Here is a 17885-nt window from a genome sequence, read left to right as displayed (position 1 = left end):
CCTTGGAGATGAGCACTGACAGCACAGTCCCAGCCAGTCAGGGTACTGCTGTTAGGCCCTGTAAACCTGGCAGGGCTTGGGTTGCGAGCAACCAACACCCCAAGGATGACCTACATGTCCATCACAAAGTACCAGAAATGCAATCACTTGAGCATGGTCTTCAGGATCTCTCCCTGGGTAGTCAGGAAGCTCGTCCATCTACAGGAGGAACAACCACCAGAGGCGGGCAGCCCCTGGGGCAATGCTGAGCTGATGCATGATCATGGCCAGGTGGGGGCAGGGAGGTCCCAAGTGCCAGCAGGGCACCAGGAAGCCCTCTGCACAGTGCAAGGGGACCAGATGACACAGGGACAGGGTGGCATGTGCCAAACGGGGCAGCAGCCATTCTCACCACAGTGCCAGAGTCGTCCATGGGTGGCTCCGCGGCCACAGGCTCCTCCAGAACAACTGCTTCATCTCTCTCTCTGTCTTTTTCCATCTTTTCTTTCACCTCCTTAAGGACCTTCTCATATTTTTCATTTCCTGAAGGAAGAAAACAGCCACAAATAGAAGCGTGGGCACAGCACCACTCCCACTGAATCTGGGAAGCCCCACTTCTGCCGACGCTGGCCTCTCCCAGAAACACACTCTTCACGCAATGTATGGAAAGTGGATGCTGCTTTTCCTCTATCAATCCTGATGTTCCCTCCCACCCATCTCCCTCCCCACAGGAGCATCTCACCTCCTAGAATGTGATGCAAATCCAACTCTGCCAAAATCCCTGCCAGCCTGTATTACAGCTTTCCCAAGCATTTCTGCCTAGCCGTCATCTCTCCAGGCCTCCGACAGATATGCTGGCAAGCTCTGCACGATGGTCCTGGGGCAAATCCCACAGGGCCTTCTAGAAACTCAGGAAGCAACCAGAGGGTTCAGTGTTGGTCTGACAGTCCTGAAACCTCCAGCTTTGGTGGAGGTGGGTGTGAGCTGCCTTATGAGTGTATGACATGGGGGAAAAGCCAGGGGACCTTCCTGGGGAGCAGACAGGCAGTGCTCACCTTTGATGTTCCTGGGCAGGTCCAAGTAGATCCTCAGAAAGCTCCCCTCTCCTTTCAGAGAAATTTCTTCTGGCTCCAGGTGACCCACTCTGATCTGGAAAGTCCTGCAGAAGACTCCAGGCACTCCCGGCAGGTAATAGACTTTCAGCACTTGCTCCTTGCCAGGTTCAATGTAACCCTGCAGAGCGCAGGAGAAGACGGAGGGAATGCACCAGAGAGAGTTTGGGGAGGGATGGTTCAGACAACAGACCCAGTGAGAAGAGGAGATGGGTTCCCTTATATAAGAAAATGCCAGACAACATCATTTTCTAGCTTTCTGGTATCCAAAAGCTGAAGTCTCCTACACCAGGATGCAGTATGTCCTTCAGAGGGCTTGTAGGGATGCATTCCCACACAACAGACTAACAGACTGCCCTTGGCTCAGCACAAGCACAGCTCTTCTCTAATGGTGTTTACCCTCTGCTAGCAAGAGCTAGACTAAGTAAATAAAAGCTCTTGTACCAGCCGCTATGGAAGATGAATGCAGTGCCCATACTCTTAGCAGGGCCAGCAGCGCCTGTCATAGCACACCAGTGGCTCCCAGGCTGGTGTCGAGGGGCCTGACCCCTTATTAATGATCCCAACCAAATATCTCCTGCCTGTGCGGTTACACCAAGGGTGCACAAGCCTTTCCAGACTCATGGTGACCTGAAAACATACATCCCTGGAAACACAGGAGCAGAGACTGGGACAAGACTAGGGAAGAAGGTGTTGCCAGGAAGGGCACGTCCTCTCTAGGCTTCCAGAAGGTCTGTCCAAGCCCCGGGCTGGGCTCACACCAGCCAGGTTGAGAGCAAATGCAAGCAGACAGCAACACAGCTCTGGGTGACAGGACACAGCTGCAGCTTTCCCCGGCTTGCCCTCTGCACGCGGGGCTGGACCCTTGGCTCCCCGCTCCCCTCCACGCTGCAGGGACAAGCTGCTGAGTGGGACAGATCCTGCCACTTGGTTCCCTGAGCCCTTACTCCAGCGCACAACACAGCTGCAGCGAAAGCAAGCCCTGCTGAGCCGCCAGCACCGATGATGCTGTTACGGCAGCTGACTGCCTGGGTCCAAGCAGAGCTGTGTCTGTAGAAGCTCACAGGAAGAGGGCATCCGTGTGTCATCCCTTGTAGGGGACCAGCGTGAGGAAATGCAAAAGCCATTTGGCTTCCTCTTCCCATTGCAAAAAAGGGACATAGATAGGAATGCTGCTCCAGCTCAGACATACACGCAAGACTGAAGCTGGGATGGTGGGATGCTGCAAACTCCTCTACTCACTGTTCCAACCCTGATGCTTCCTGGCCCCCTCACTGCCCTACAAAGCTGACGCAGAGCAGCAAAGCTGGAGGAGTGAGGGACTGGTACACGGGCCGTTAGGATTTCTGGCAAAGGAGCTTCATACCCAAGCAAGAAAGCGTTTAAGTCTCACCTGGCTAGTGCTGGCAGAGGGCAGACAGCGTTTGTTACAGGCAGGAGTAAATCCCATCCGATCACACAGCCTGGGTAAGGTGACCCTCAGCAGAGCCTGAACCTTCCGGCCCCAGTGCCAGCACAAGCACAGTGCTCAGCAGCTGGGGTCCAGGGAGCCACCAAAGCAGTTGAGCCTCCCGCTGGCAGTTGCTGTGTGACAGCAGGGCCACCCGCCAGCAAAGGCCATTAAGGGTGTCTATTAGGACCGCGCTTGCTTGACCTACTCTGCCCCCCTGCAGCAATTGCTTACAGTCCTGTCTCTCTCCTGGCTGCTTTTGTGGTTTTTTGTTTTCTTGTTTTTTTTTTTTTTTTCTGCTTTCTCCCTTTTTTCCCCTATAACCCTCTCCTGGGCAGCCTGACAGCGCCAGGGTTAATCACTTGTACTACTTCCACACTCACCGTGCTGGGCACTACCAGGGGCACACCAGGCAGAGGGCTGTCTGCAGTGGCTGCACTGGGGTTTGGCACCACGTAGGTGAATCCCACCTTCCCGCTGTTCTGCAGGATGACCTCTGCTTCGGTGACTTTGTTAAACATCTAAAGAGAGGGCAGAGGAGTGGGAAGCTGAAGATACAGGCCTAATACTGGGAATCTCCTGTTTCATTGGGATGAGAGCAAATGAACACAACACAGGAGAGAAGCAGAGGCAGAAGAAGTTCAGGCACTTGACTCTGCCTGGTTGGCATGGGGAACCCACAGCCACAGGGTGCCTCTGAGCCCTACACAGGAACAAATACTTAGGAAAGCATGCAGAGGGGCAATACCAACCACAAAGATCAGTAATAAAGAAACCAAAGAGGATACAAGTTCTCTGCCCTTTAAGGTGTCATCTAACACCTACCTGAAACAAATGAGGTGGCACCAAGACATTGCAGACGAAAAGGCACCCGCATACAACTATTTGTGGAGCTTGCAGCAACAGCAAAAGGGGAGACAGTGCAACACACACGTGGGCAAACAGCTGGAAATATCTGGGGGGTTTTTAACTGAAAACAACTGGGGATTATTCTGGGACATGCTCTCCAGCTACAGTGACTGGGAAGCTCAAGTTAACTTCCTCCCTCGTTCATTTTGTTGATTAATCAAAAGCATTAAAAGAAACCATCTCCTGGGACCTCAGGCTTTAGGAGTGGATCAGCAGACGAATGCCTCTGGGCATGTCCCTCTGGAGATCACCACTGGGATCCTGCCTGCCCCATGAGGCAGCATTAGTTACCTTGAAGAGGAGGAATTCCCAGCTTTGGGGAGGGTAGAGATGGCCATTAAAAACCAGCTTGGATGAAGGACGTACCACTCAAAGGTTGTACTTCCAAGCCATAGAGCCAAAAAAGTAGCTGGGAAGGGGAAGTGAGCCCTAGACCTAGGTGGGCAGCAACCCGCCGGTGATGGTTTCAAGACAAGGACTTTGGCCAAGAGAAGCATGCAGTACCTGCAGCCCACAGTCGATCTCTGTGATGTTTAGGAGGTAGCTGATGACTGAAGACTCCCCACTCAGCGCAACCTCATAGGTCGGGCCTCCCTCCACCCTGCACAGTGCCATGACATGGGCAGCAATGTTTGCGTGGCCAAAGAACGTGAATGTGACCCGCTGGCTCTCGCCTGGCTGCAGCATGCCGTACAGCGGCAGGATATCGAAAACCTAGAGGTAGAGGAGGAGAGATTGAAATGTTGAGCACGGAAATTGATGCAGAAGAGCAGCCACAGCTTGGAGCAAAATACAGACATGGCTGGAGGGGCCTCTTCCTCAACACAGGCAAAATCATCCCAACCTCATCCTGCATCCATTCCACTTACCAGTGGAGGGACTACGGGAAAAATCTTTTCCCATACTCACTAATTAATACACTATGTTAAAGTAATTTGGGATGTCTCCTGGCAGCAAGAAATTCTCTCTGCTGCAGAACTTGCCTTTAAAACCACCTTTTACTGCCTTTACAAAAACATGAGATTCAGAGGTGAGAGCCCCTGGAGCTGGGGAGGGAACTGCAGCCCACCTCATCTGACTCCTGATGCTTTTCACTCTGAGTTGCATGCTGCTCTCTCTCAAGATGCTAGAGCAAAACTACTGCAGAAATTTCCTATCAACCACTTGATTAGTAACAAGATGAAGAACACCCTCTGTGGCTGCTGCATAGGTAACATCCTTGGTCAGCCCTACGACATGTCCTGCACGGCCTCTCCAATGACCAGTTGCTTCAGCGGTGCTGTGCAAGGTGCTTGGAGGGCTGTGAGCCTGCTCCATGAGCAGTGCTGAGGGCCACCAGTGGGAGTCATGTCTACATGACTGCTTGCCACAGTAAAAACATGGAATCAAGACAGATTCCCACTTACCTCCTCCATTCCCAAGGCAAGGGGCTCTGCTTCCACGAACTGCATCAATTTCTTGATCCCCACCACGCTCTGAGGCTCCACAGCACCTGATGGTAGCATCTGGAAAACAAGCATCATGGGCTGTAGTAAGCAGCTGGCTGGTCTGGGTGATACCACTCTGCTGCAGACTCTACCACCTCATCAAGCCAGGAGCAGCTGAGATGGGACCTAGGTGCAAATCAAGTTTGGGTATGTCCATGCTATAAGTTGGGTATGGGTGCAAGTCCACCCACAGATGACACATGGGCTCCATCTGCGCTTCCTACACACAAGCTTGCACGAGGAAACTGGATGCACCCAGCACTCAGTCCTGGCAGAGACCTCAAGGCCATTTTGCACCCTCATGCCAGCCCAGCTTTCATCACTCCTGCCCAAAGAACACACTGAGAACTCCCCACCTGGACAGGTGAGGTTCTCCATGACAAAAACAGGAACACAGCTGCAAGTGAGAAGTATCAAACCCAGGAAAATAAGGACTCAAAGTCCTTGGCACAACCATCCAATTTCAGATACTGCTTAGGTTTTATCTCTCATGTTCATTGGTGCTGGAAGGCTGAGGATCTCCACTGGGTCATTCTTTTCAAATTACACCTTCCTGAAGAAGGCAGCTGAGATGTTTTTCTGTCTTGAAGCAGCTGAAAGCTGGTGTTTAACCTCAGAGATGTCATTTTTCAAAAGCAACCTTGTTCCTGGGCTTCTGACCCCTATTTATAAATGAGTGCTTTGTGCTGGGGCCTTGACATCAGCAGAATCTGCAAGAATATTTACGGGACATCCTTAGACCTAAATCAGAAGCTACATCTCCCCAGCAGATAAAGTGCTGGGGAGGGCTGAGTCTTTTCATGTTTCAATGCTGTTTCTGCTACCTTCACATTTTCAAAGCCAGCAAAGCTTTGCCAATCGCATATTCCCAAAGATGCTACCCCACATCATTCCTAGGCCTATGGTCTCCCACCACCCCAGAGGGGTTGTATAGATATTGCCTTGATACAGTGACACAAGCAGATGAAACTGCAATCCATATGTATCCTCTGAAGCAATTTTGGATCCTACTTAGCCATATCCACTTGAATTTCGCTGGTTTATTTGTGCATACATGGCAACAAAGCAGGAAATAAAGATGATTTCATACTTCTATCTGAAAACATTCAGCCACACTATTCTTTATGCTTACAGGGTATCCTTTCTCCTATTTCAGAAAAAACTTGCAGAGTTATAACATTAAAATGACTGATATTTGGATGTAAGCAGGTACATCCCCTCTCCTTGAACTTTGTGCCAACACTGGCACTTTCAGAACCTCCTGTGCTTTCTTACATCCTTTTTTATTGCCCCAGGAGCAGCCTCAGTCCCACACAATGCAGAACAAGGTGGCAGTACTTGGCATAGCTTGATACAGGAAGGAAACTGGAAGCCTTCACATCACGACACAGATAAAAGCTTCATTTTACATTGTAAAAACAAAAAAGCTGAAAAAGATCCCAAACTCAACATAGGTCAGTAGGATCTGAGTGGGCTTCTCCAAGCAAAACTATCCCATTTCTCCCTCCCCAGAAGCTCCGTGTCCAGCTGCTGGCCCTGCTGCCCAGCCCGCGCTCAGGGTATGTGACAGCAGGGCAGCAAAAAGGGAGGTTGGCATGAGCACAGCTTCTCGGTGGCAAGCTGGGGAGGCAACACAAGCAGTAGGTGTACAGGAAAACATACCTTTGCTTCTGGGGAGTCATCTGCGTCTGCTGGCTCTTGGGCAGGATCCTCTGTTGCTCCCAGGGTTTTGGCTGGCTTCTCCATGCCTCCACCACTGGAGGTGCTCTTTGCAGCCTCTGAGCGCTCTGACCAGGCTCTCTCCTCCTTCAGTGGTTGGGGTTTGATGAAAAATTTAGGTGTTGGAGGAATGAACCTGGAAAATAATGTAATTTTGATCATGGACTTGCAGTGGGAGGGAGGGGAGCCTGCACAGGCCCCTCAGCAAGATGTGGCTCCTGGGTGTGCACTGGTGGTGTAAGCTCAGCAATGGGTCTGACCCAGCAGAAACCAGAATGGAGCAGGTCAACACTTGGGGCTACCCAGGGATGACGCTAATATAGTAGCGGTGCAGGCAGCTCGTTGCAGGGAGAAATGGAAGAAGACAGCAGTGAACACCTTGTGGGGAGGTAAAAAGCACAGCAGGAAAGGAAGAGAGACACAAACTGCAAAAAGCTGAGACTGAGACACAAAGGGGCAGATCTGGACAGCGATGAGCTAGTACAGACCCACCAGTGCCCTCCTGAAAGCACCCACTGCCGTGGACTGTGCCTCCTCCACCCAGCAGGCCAAAGCGAGAGACTTTGCAGCTCTCCTCAGCATTTATCCTCAATATTACCCCTGACAACTACCCGCAGCTTCAGGTCGGTACAAGCAAGCAGTGATCCCCATAGCTTTCTCCAAGCACCAGGAGGCAGAAGCAGGGATGGAGCCCGCAGTCCACTGTGCCCTAACCCCAACAGAGCCCAGCACAGCCCAGGGGCACTCACAGAGCCCTGCATGGGACACCCTCACACACACAAGGCAACATGGAAAGACACATCGAGCAGCTCCAGGCAGAGACTCACAATTAAACAGCCCATTGATCCCCGATGAGCGCCAAAGCAGCAGCAATTAGTACTTTGAGGAAAGAAGCTCCGGTCATTTTTAATCAATATACGATGACAAGATTCAGCTCCCTGCTGTGCTGCAGGTATTCCCTGGTTGCAAAACAGCAGCTCTAACTGCACCTAGAGCTAAAAGGGCAGCAGCTCTGCTGAAATAAGGTTATAACCAATGTAGCATTTGCCGATGGTGTGATTCCCTCCCCAGCAGCTTCTAAATACAAACCATTTGAGGACCAATGTGGCAAATGATTCAAGCAAAGCAGTTAAAACTCAGCCCTGTTCCTAAAACAAGCTGTTGATAGTTCAACCAACATCTGTCAGTAAAAAGTAAATGGTTTAACATTTTCAAGCATTCCCTGGTGACTCAAATTACATTCCCTGTTGTAAATTGCAGCAGGAACTCACAGTAACTCTGTTATTTCTAATGCCACATGGACGGACACACTCGAACTGTGCCTGCCTGGCACCATGCCTATTTGCAAGTGTTCCTCCCACAGTCAAACAATGCAGATGTTTTACAGCAACCTGGCTGCTTCATTCCCAGCTGGGAATACGGTGCCTTTAATGACGTGCTCCCAAATGAATATTTCTCTTTAGCTTTGCAGCTTATTATTTAAAGCTGGTTTTCATGTCTGGGTTAGAAGCTCTGCTCTTCATAATCTGAGAGGTCCCACCTGACTTGTCCTTCCTGCAACGGCACACAAGAACAAGGCTTGGCCCAGCTGAGCTCCTCCGCAGCCTTCCCTACGCCTGCTGCTGGGACCCCACAGGGGACCCTGAGCAAGACCTCGGCACTGTCCACGTGGAAAACCAAAGCAGGACTAGAGGGGACGAAGGCGTTTGCTTGCCCCTGCAGAGCATTGTCCACCTCCAGACCCATCTCTGTGACCTTCAGTCCTCTCAGCCAAGGCACCTTAATATGTGTCAGAGTGCACTGATGGGCAACCAAACCGCTCAACACCTCCAGCAGCCGCTAACTTGGGCATCTGCATATGGATGAAATAAATTCAGCTCAGCTATGACAGTGGTGCTTTTGGGCAACCTGCAGCTCAATGCTACCTGTCCCTGGTGACAAGGGACATGTTGTCAGCGCAGGGGTACAAATATCCCGGGCCAGGAACACCTCAAAGCCCTCCAGCTACACATCAGTCCATGCACCAGTTCAGTGCATGGGTCTGGCCGTCACCAGAGTGGCTGTCCCGAAACTGCTAGCTGTGATCCATTCTGGCAAGGAAATGAAAGCATGGCTCAGAGCCTCTTGTGATAAATACTGTGGGTTAATAACAACTCCTGAGAAGAGGTAAACCCCTGAGATGGAAAATCCATAATCATTTATTAAATTACCTTTAGTTTTATGGAATGGTTTGAGGCTACTTCATAGGACTACGGTGCCTAGACAACAACATTTTTCACTCTAAAGTAGAAACCCTCTGGGACTCTGTGCTGGGAGATGATGTGATTAGCAAGTCCTGCTGTGGAGAAGCACAAAGCACAGCAAGGGACTTTTTCCAGTGGGGGAAAGTCAAAATGCATAAGAAGAAGCAAATGTGAAAGGGAAGGGAGTGAGGAACTCCAGATGTCAATAGAAAGCTGACCTCCAGGACAAGCAATCTTCCTGGCACTGAAGGAAAGGGGGTTGTCTTAGACAAGGAGAAGGAAGGGGAAGATAATGAGATGTTCAGCATCAACCCAGGCTTTAGGCAGATCTTCTTCTCCAGCACCTTCTGGCCAAGGCTGTGAATGCAGGGAGGAACACAAGGAGCAGTGAGCCGCCACTCCACCTGCAGAGAAGCTCCATCCCAAACCAGAGGGGCCAAAGGGCCGTGGAAGTGCCTCTACCAGCACCATGAAGCAGAGACAAGGAGCCTGCTGACATAAGCAGGTCAGCCTGGAGCTGGAGGGGCTGAAAGCAAGGGGTTAATCCCCCTGGGTCTCCATCTTACCCAACCTGGCCACTTCTCAGATGAGACAAAATGCATCCAGGAATTAATAGTGGGGATTTAATGGGAGCACGGGCAAATCAGCATCAGGGAGAGAGAAGTCCTTCCTGCTAGGGCCAGGACAACCTTGTGTCACCCACTGTCCCCAACCTCCAAGACATTAGAAAAAAATATCTCAGTCTGTCTCCTGGTTGCTGAGCCAGCTAGGGACACAGCTTCACACTGCTTCCCACACCTGCCTCCCAAAATAGGAGCTACAAATCACACCACTTCTGCAAACTACATGTGAAGATTCACGCGGGACAATGTGTGAAGAGGTTGTGGCTCTCAGGCTGCGCAAGAGCCACCAACATCAAAGACCATCACCCCGAACCTGCAGTGCTGCAATGGGAGTGCCCAAGCTCCCTGCAGCCCCTGCCAGCACCAGGGATATGGGCCAGAAGCCACCACCCCTTTTGCATTAAATGCTAGAGTTTTAATAGGGCTGAGACTGCTTCCCTAGTGGATGGCACCCACATGCAGAGCATCCTTGCCCAGGCCCCCGAGGACCACCCGCTGGTGTACCTGTTAGGCACAGCCATGGCACCAGGTGAAAGCAAGCCTCCCAACGAAGCATGAGCTCTTTCCAGGTTATCGCAGGGCAAAGCACGAGAGACTACATGCCCATAAGGCATCTAAACAGGCTTATGGGCCCCTACAATGCACTTTTTCCCCTTCAGGCCATCCAATGCATATTAAAAAGGTGCTTTGGAGCAAGCTACTGACAGCTCAATGGTGTTTGCAACTGAAAGCAAAATAATGTAAGAACAACCCAAAACCTTCCCAGGGCACTTTGTGGGAACACTGGGCTTGAGCTAGGCCACCTGGCCAGCAGCTGAGGAAGGCAGTGGTGATGGTTTGCCCTCATCAACAGTGGCTATTAAACTGCATTTTGTCCAAAAGGCCCTTTGCTAGGATAAGTTCCCCTGCTGAGCCAAGGTTTGTGTATTTACTGAACCATGCACTGAAATTCAGACCAGGCCATGGAGAGACAGAGAAGAGAAGCAACATTGCTGCAGTGAGATCCAACACCTCCAACTTCTGTCTTGCACACGCTGGAAATGATTAAGCTGGATTCAGCATTTATCTGAATGCAGTGAGCAGTCCGGGGGACGTCCCACTGTGACTAAGTATTAATTAACTTGAAGTTAATATGCAGTTCTAACAGCCACTTATTTGAGTCAAAAAGATGTCAGTTTTGAGAGATGAGGGAGAACTTTGATTTCTTGTTTGAAAGTAGAAATTGTGTAGCAATGGATGCAGGGATTTTACTACTGAAAAAGTGAAGTATCTCACATTCCTGGGGCAACAACGAAAGGTCTCCTGCACCTTTCAGCAGGAGCCACAGGATCTGATTTTTGGGTGTACTAAGAGTCCTCAGCTCCTGGTGAAGCCCACAGACCTCAACCGTACCATCACTTTGGACGAGGAGAATCAGAGGAGGGTCTGAGGACCCTCAAGCTCCTTCTGACATGGCTCATGTCCCTCCTACAGTGTTTCTACAGGATGTGGCTGGTCCAGTTTTGCAAGTGCAGTTGCTAAAGCTCCTCAGCCATTTTGGTCCAACCTAAGCCAGATCAGGGCCAGTCTCCACTGGCACTGCAGGCACAGCAGGTCTTTCTGGAGATCATCCTTAGGCAGCAGTACTTTGCTCTCTTGATAAGTTACAGCCCTGGAAAGAAGTCTCCACCGGCTTTACTGGAGTTATTCTGACTTGCACTGATTTTACAGCCAGCAAAGCATTGTCCATTAAGTCCTCTCCTTCCTCATGCTTTGCACATCAGCCAGGTGATTTATAAGCATCAGGTGAGCTCCTGATTGTCTATCAGACAAAAAAAATGCTTCTCGGTCAGACTCTGGCCAAAGGTCCCTCTGAACAAATCAATAGCTCTAACAATAAATATGATTTGTAGTCTTTGTTCCAAATTAAACAAGCCCTGACAGCTGTAATTTGGAGATTCTATTTAAAGTAATCAGCACCAGTTACAATCTTACCAGCTACTTCAAAACTTGGCTCTGCAAACAGACAACTGTATTGACTCCCGTAACTGATGGCAAAGGAGGAGAGATGTGCTCCAGCCGTCTTTGTGGCAGGGATCTGGACATTCACCATTTTAAGGTGCCTTCATGGGGACAAGAGCTGAGAGCTTGGAAACATGAAGGGTATGGCTGCAAGGGTTAAAAACACTAGGAAGTGGGAAAAGCTGAAGAACTCGTTGAGCATAACAGGTCAAGAGCAGCAGGCTGCTCCTGGGTGCACTAGACAGGCAAGCAGAAGGCTCCCAGCCATGGGAAAAGAGACAGTCTCAATGTATCCTCTCCTTAAGGTAAAGGCTGTAGGAGACCAAAGCTGGATCTCAACAAATTTGCAAGAGGGATGAACAGGACGCAGCTTGAAATGGCAGGTACCAGACTGGGTGCACTTGGCACCCTACAAGAAGCCAAAAAGTAACTCAAGCCTGAGTTGAGGCATCCCAGGGGTTGAGAACCAGCACATACTGGTCATCCTCTGCCCAGGCATCCCTGTGCTCAGGGTGCCCTGTAGCACCCCACGGCACCATGCAAAGACCTTGCAACTCCTGAAGCGCGAGGGCTTGCAGCTGCGCTGTAGGAAAACTGAACTTTGAGGACAAGCTCATGGCACAGCTGCCGACCTCTCTGCCTGCCAGCTAGCATCACTGTCCTTCCACGGTGCCAAAAGCAGAGTGAAGAATAGGAGGGAGATGAAATGATGGACCATGTCCTGAAGTTCTCACCTAGAGGGAAACGCCCCTGCTCGTCTCGACTGCTTCTGCTGAACCCCAGAAGGTGTCTCCACTGCCCTGCACTGATGCAGGCTGCCCAGCACATCCCAGGTGGGCAGCGATGCCACAGCCCAGTGCACCCTCCAAATAGGATTATACAGCTGGTCACCACAGGGAAAGGCAGGAGAAAGTAACAAACGCAGAATGAAAAACAAACCAAAAAAAGGTCCAGTTCAATGTACTTCCTTGGGTCACATCCCAAAATTAATCAGACAGACACTGAAGCTCCACTCTGCTGAGTACACCGGCATTGCCATCCATGCCCTGTCCAGAAGGAGCAGGGCTTGCCACACTGGCAGAAATCCCAGATTTAAGGCTGCACGTGGCTTTTACCCTGATTTATACAGCCAGAGTAAAAGGCCAGTCAACATCGTTGCTGAGTTGTTATTAAAGGTCACTCACACAGTACAACATAATCGCCCCCCAGCTTTACCAAGAGCAAGGCAGACCTACTCCTGGGAAACGTGCTCACAGTCTGATGGCTCCACTGAGCTCCTGAGGACAGGGCAAGGGACAACCAGACAGGATTGGCCTGGTCCAGACGACACCAGGGACAGCTGGGGACAAGTGTGGGGTGATGGAGACAAGCCGGTGGGGGAGCAGCGACAGTTACCACTGAAGAGGCAGCAACCAAAGCAAGCTCGCAGTTGGAAAGGTTTCCCATGGAGGAGGAAGATGACTCCCCCGAGGGCAGAGCAGCTGAAGAGGTGGCATGGAGTTAGGCGCTCTCAAAAGTGCATGGCATGCCAGCTGGCCCAGAAGGACCCTTGGGGTGCCCGACTCCCCAGGGACTCCTGCCTCCTTCTGCTATGTGAAGTGGATAGTGGGGAATAAATTGCACCATCCCACACCACTGACTCCAGGGTGGGCATCTCTTTGGGCTGCCCAACTCTTTGCAGAGCCCCATTAAATCTTCCTGAGAGCTGAAGTCCTCTCCAAGCTGCTGTGCTGTAGACAGCTAAAGGTTTTCCCTCTCTTTGCCCCGGCTGCCTTGCTGTCAGTCAGGAGATAGAGATTTATGGCGATACATTCCTAAGAGCCCAACGTCCTCACCTGGGTTGTTTGAATACAGAGTCCATACTCTCTTAACCCAACTGCTACTTGTTCTCTGAGCTGGCAATGACAATCCACCTGCTTCTGCAAGCAGCGTGGCAATCTGTCAAAGTTCAAGGATCATCTAGATGATGCTCTTAGGCATATGACTTAATTTTAGGCAGTCCTGCAAGAAGCAGGGAAATGGACTCAATGATCCTTATGGACCCCTTCCACTTCAGATATTCTATGAATCAATGCTTCTATGCAGCTACAAGGGCAGTAGAACAGCAGCTCTTCACACTGTGGCTGTTTTCAGGGATGAAGAGATAGACCAGCTGGATGGGAGAGGATTTTTTTTAAAAAAACATTTAACAGAGTCTATCGCAGCATGGAGTGGCTCCTCACCTAGAGCACATGGAGCTGGGGCTGTGGGCAAAGAAACTATCAGCAAAGAAACAATTTGGGAACCAAAACACTGGCTTTGGCCACTTGGCTTTTAGAGGACCAGCAAGCATTGTTTCTGCTCCACACTAGGATAATCTCCTGCCTCCTCAGTGACACAACAGGAAAACAGAGCACTGGCACATGCTGGGCAGATCTCACCCTTTCTGAAAAAGAAATTTGTGATGATGTTTTGGGAAACAATCTCTCTGACTGGTACTCTCCTCATCTGCCTTAAACTGGCCAGTAAGCAGCAAGCGATCTGAAATCCACCCAAACCCCATGCTGTCCATCCACCACCTCAATACCAGCCTCTCGAGGGGAAAGAGCGGCTGGACTGAAGGACCAGCATCAGTTTCACTGTCTTGTGAGCGTCCAGCCTCATGCAGGACAAAATCCCTGTTCTCTGGAAGGAGTTTTCTGCAAATAGCTGTCTTGGCAGCAGCCAGCTCAGGGCTGACGATGGGACCAGCAGAAAAGCTGGGCTCTCCATCATCTCTGCACTAGGAAGCTCCTTGGACTAGAAGGAATTAGCACAAAAATCCCCAGTGCAGATTTAGACCCAAAAACATGTGACGATTTGGCACCTGGACTCAAGTTTGGCTTGAGCCTCTTCTCCTAAGAGTTTAAAGATTTCTCAGCCACGCTGTGAAAACAGAGATGCACCAGGAAAGAGCACAGTACTACTAGAGATGCACTCTCAGGCAGGGCAATGCCAGTGGGTTCAGATGAATTTCCCCTTGGGGAAAGCTGTTCGACACATAGCTTGCAGCAAGCAGGAAAAGAGTGATGGGTGAGAAACAGCTGGAGAAGTTAAAGAGAAGAGAGGTCTGGAAAATTATGTCACCTTACTTATTCATCACTGCCACATGCAGTGACAGCAGGACAGCAAACGGGAGTAAATAGCTTATCCTGCCACCCAGATTTCATCCGATGGCTTCCTTATTCAGTGCTCTACCAAAGAGATGAAGCAGAAGCAACAGCAGCAGTTCCCAAAACGATACTCTTGCTCTGCCTCAGCCAGGCTGAGCAATGAGCAGTTCCCACAAACAACACCATCACAAAAATCCACATTTTGTCACATAAAGAGTAAAGTTCTGCAGAGATGGGCCTTGAGCTGCAGCCTTCTGCCCAAAGGGAATTACAAAGCATGAGCCATCCAAGCAGCACAGGCGTAACGGCATTTATAGGCAGAAGGACGCTGTTTGCAGTGCAAGCGTACCTTGGGTTCCTGCTGTGTCCTTGGGTAATGAAGATGTTCAGAAAGCAAAGAGAGAAGATGCTACTCCCCAGGTTTGTCAGCTGAACATCACTGGCAGAGCAAGAAGTCACCTTCCAGCCAGTGTTCGCTGACTGGCTATAAAATCAGAAGGCAACCCCCATCCAACCGCAGCCTACTCATTGCATGGATGGCACATGGACACCTCCCATGCTTTGTCCTGATGGCACAGGACAAAGCCAGGGAGACAGCCAGCTGCCTGACAGCACTTTGAGTGGGATGTGCAGTGCTTTTCACCCAAGCAACGCCTTCTCCTTTGCCTCCCCTACCCTCAGTCCTTGAACCCCCTGGGGCTGCTCCCCAGTCCACTGAGGCAAATGACAGCTCTCAGGGTCTGTCACCCTTGTACAAAGGAGGCGGCTGAGCCTCAGAAAACCCAAATGCAATAGTTAAAGCGATTTCCATGCGGCTGTTCTGGGCTCCAACCTCCATTGCAATGGCCTAGGTAAAAGTCCTCCAGGTGTGTGACAGCATAACCAGTGGTCAGAAGCTCTGGGGCAGCAGAAGCCATCTCAAACTTGCAGTCATCACCCAGAAGGTGCCATGCCCAGGCCTGGGCAGGCTGGCTGACTTGCCAGCAAGCAAGCTGGGAAAAGAGCAGCAGCAGGCTGGAAGAGGCATAGAGATGGAGGGTGCATGGTGATGGTCACTGTGCTGAAGGTGAAGGCAGAGAAGGAAGAAGCTTACAGACATGTTACAAACAGGACATCATCACCCCCCAACCTTTGTCCTGATAAAGCATCACTGTACCCCAACTAGTATCCAGGTTTACGTCTTTAATATAGACTCGCTAACAACATATGCTCGCTTACGTCTGGCTCCAAATCCCTCCTTGGCAATCATTTTATTTACTTTTCATTCTGTCTGGGTGGAACAGGTAGCAAATTTCCATCTCTCCCTTGCTTCAGCTCCCCACTGTCTCTGTTCACAAGTACAGAGCCTCTCCATAAGCTGTTCATGGCAGCTGCACTGCCATCTCAGAGGTGAAGCCTGCCTGGCCCCCAGTCATTGCTCCAAGATACTCCATCTCTGAGAAATAAGAGGCTACTTCTCTGTTACACCAAGCAAACTGCTTCTCTGCTGCTGCCAAACCACGCACAGATGAAGGATGTGTTCAGCAGCACATTTCCCTCACAACTCAGCCCTTTTCTAAGTTACCCATGGGATTTAAGCAGGAAAAGTAGCACCCACAGGGCTACAAAAGCCCAAAATGCACTGCCCCAAGCAGCTGACAGCACTGGGGGTGAGAAGAGGGTATGGTCTGCTGTCACCCCTCTGAGACTCCCCAGCATCAGTGGCAGGGTGGATGTATGCATTTCTGACGTATATTCTTGCTGCTGGTGTTGCTACCTCTCCCCTCCGGTGGCTGACAGAGCACAGCTGTCAGATTTTTGCCTTGCACTGTTTTTCACTGCCTGCATTTTCCATTTCTTCCTTATTATAAAAACAAGAAAGCAAAAACCCCATCAAATATAACACAATTGGGTTTTTTTTTGTCAGTGACAATGCTGGGATCTGGCTTGCAGGGTCCCTGCAGTGCAACCTGCCAGGGGACATGGAAGGAGAGAGGGCAGAGGCATGAGAAATTACTAATGCTACAGGATGACACACTTGGGAGGAGAAAGGCTCCTGGTTTGTTCAAAACAAATTGGCTGAGAAAACCCTCTATGGAAAGGAAACAGTCATGTTCTACATGTTAAGCTCAACAAACCCTTTCCCCAAAGAATCTAGTGGCAATTCATTGTGCTGGATTTGTAGCCAAGAAGTTCCCACTCTCCAGAGATGTCAGATCAACACACAGAGGGGGTTTGACATGTGCCACAGAGGTGCAGAGCTCCCTGCTGATCCATCCTGGCACACCGACCGCTTGGTGTGAGTATTAGCTCTATCCCAGGGAGGGAACATGTCTCGCATGAAGGGGACAAAGAGGTGATGCAGAAACAGCAATGTTCAAAGTAAATGACAAGGCATGGATCCTTAATAAAGGATGAAAACTCTAGAGAACAGCTAAGTTCAGGGATGAGCCTTTGGCAGCTTTTGCCATAGGTCTCCAAGAAAATCCTTGTATTCCTTTGGATTTAATGTCTTCCTTTCGATAGGAATCCCAAACAAAGCTGAGGAGCTGGATAACTGCCCTTAGAAACGGGGACAAATCAGTCTTTCAAGAAGAACCCTTTAAGGTAAGAAATACAATGAAAAGTTTGAATTTGACTCCAGATCTACTATCTCCTGCTGCGAAATTCTGGAGATCCATTTCAATGCTACAGAATACATCTTAGTGCAAAGGCTTAACTCAGCTTTGAGCTACCAAAGGTCCAAGGGGGGAGGAGAGCCTGTTCTCATTCTGTCTCTAACCACAAAGGTCTAGAAGAAGAGTAACCACGAGAGATTTATGGCTCAGGACTGTCAGAGAAGGGGCACCGGCTGGCATGAGCTGGGCATGTCCAACCACACAGCAATGGTTGCACTATGTTGCTTATATGATTGCTCTGCTCAAAGTAGCAGCAGTGACTAAAGAGTAAGGAGGAAAAAATGGGTTGAACAATTAGAAGAGAAAAAAGCTCTAAGCACACAGAGTCTTGTCCAGGCAGAGAAACAACATTTTTCTCTCCTGGACAAAATAAATATGTGTGCCTGATTGATGCTGGGAGTCTCTGACGATCGGCTCCAGCAAAGTTAGATATATGGATAGTTAAATTCTATTGATCTCACCTTCATGAGACCTGATGTTTGATTCCCTCGATGTCAGACTTAGTTAGTTTGATCTGATAATTTAGAATATCAGCAGTGCTTAATGTGGGCCAGAAATAATATCTGACATGCTG

The 17885-nt window shown here is 50.1% G+C and overlaps 2 protein-coding genes across 2 annotated transcripts in view; both read right to left on the bottom strand.

The window, feature by feature from the left end:
* LOC147414991 (axonemal central pair apparatus protein HYDIN-like) overlaps nucleotides 1–6683 on the bottom strand; it is a 52296-nt gene extending 45613 nt beyond the window's left edge. The window contains exons 1-7 of the mRNA XM_086468820.1: nucleotides 6600–6683; nucleotides 4857–4955; nucleotides 3955–4164; nucleotides 2925–3062; nucleotides 1035–1212; nucleotides 392–522; nucleotides 133–198 (exon numbers count right to left, since the gene is read on the bottom strand). Of these exons, the coding sequence (XP_086324946.1) occupies nucleotides 133–198; nucleotides 392–522; nucleotides 1035–1212; nucleotides 2925–3062; nucleotides 3955–4164; nucleotides 4857–4955; nucleotides 6600–6683 (906 nt within the window). The remainder of the gene's footprint in view (nucleotides 1–132; nucleotides 199–391; nucleotides 523–1034; nucleotides 1213–2924; nucleotides 3063–3954; nucleotides 4165–4856; nucleotides 4956–6599) is intronic.
* Nucleotides 6684–8914: 2231 nt separating this feature from the next.
* The window catches only part of LOC104350187 (axonemal central pair apparatus protein HYDIN), a 96745-nt gene continuing 87774 nt past the window's right edge, over nucleotides 8915–17885 (bottom strand). The window contains exons 23-24 of the mRNA XM_086468819.1: nucleotides 10798–10919; nucleotides 8915–8994 (exon numbers count right to left, since the gene is read on the bottom strand). Coding sequence (XP_086324945.1) covers nucleotides 8915–8994; nucleotides 10798–10919 — 202 coding nt within the window. The remainder of the gene's footprint in view (nucleotides 8995–10797; nucleotides 10920–17885) is intronic.

This window comes from Leptosomus discolor, chromosome 8, assembly GCF_034619465.1.
Source record: "Leptosomus discolor isolate bLepDis1 chromosome 8, bLepDis1.hap2, whole genome shotgun sequence".
Classification (NCBI taxonomy): Eukaryota; Metazoa; Chordata; class Aves; order Leptosomiformes; family Leptosomidae; genus Leptosomus; species Leptosomus discolor.
This window is presented reverse-complemented; position numbering and strand designations above follow the sequence as displayed.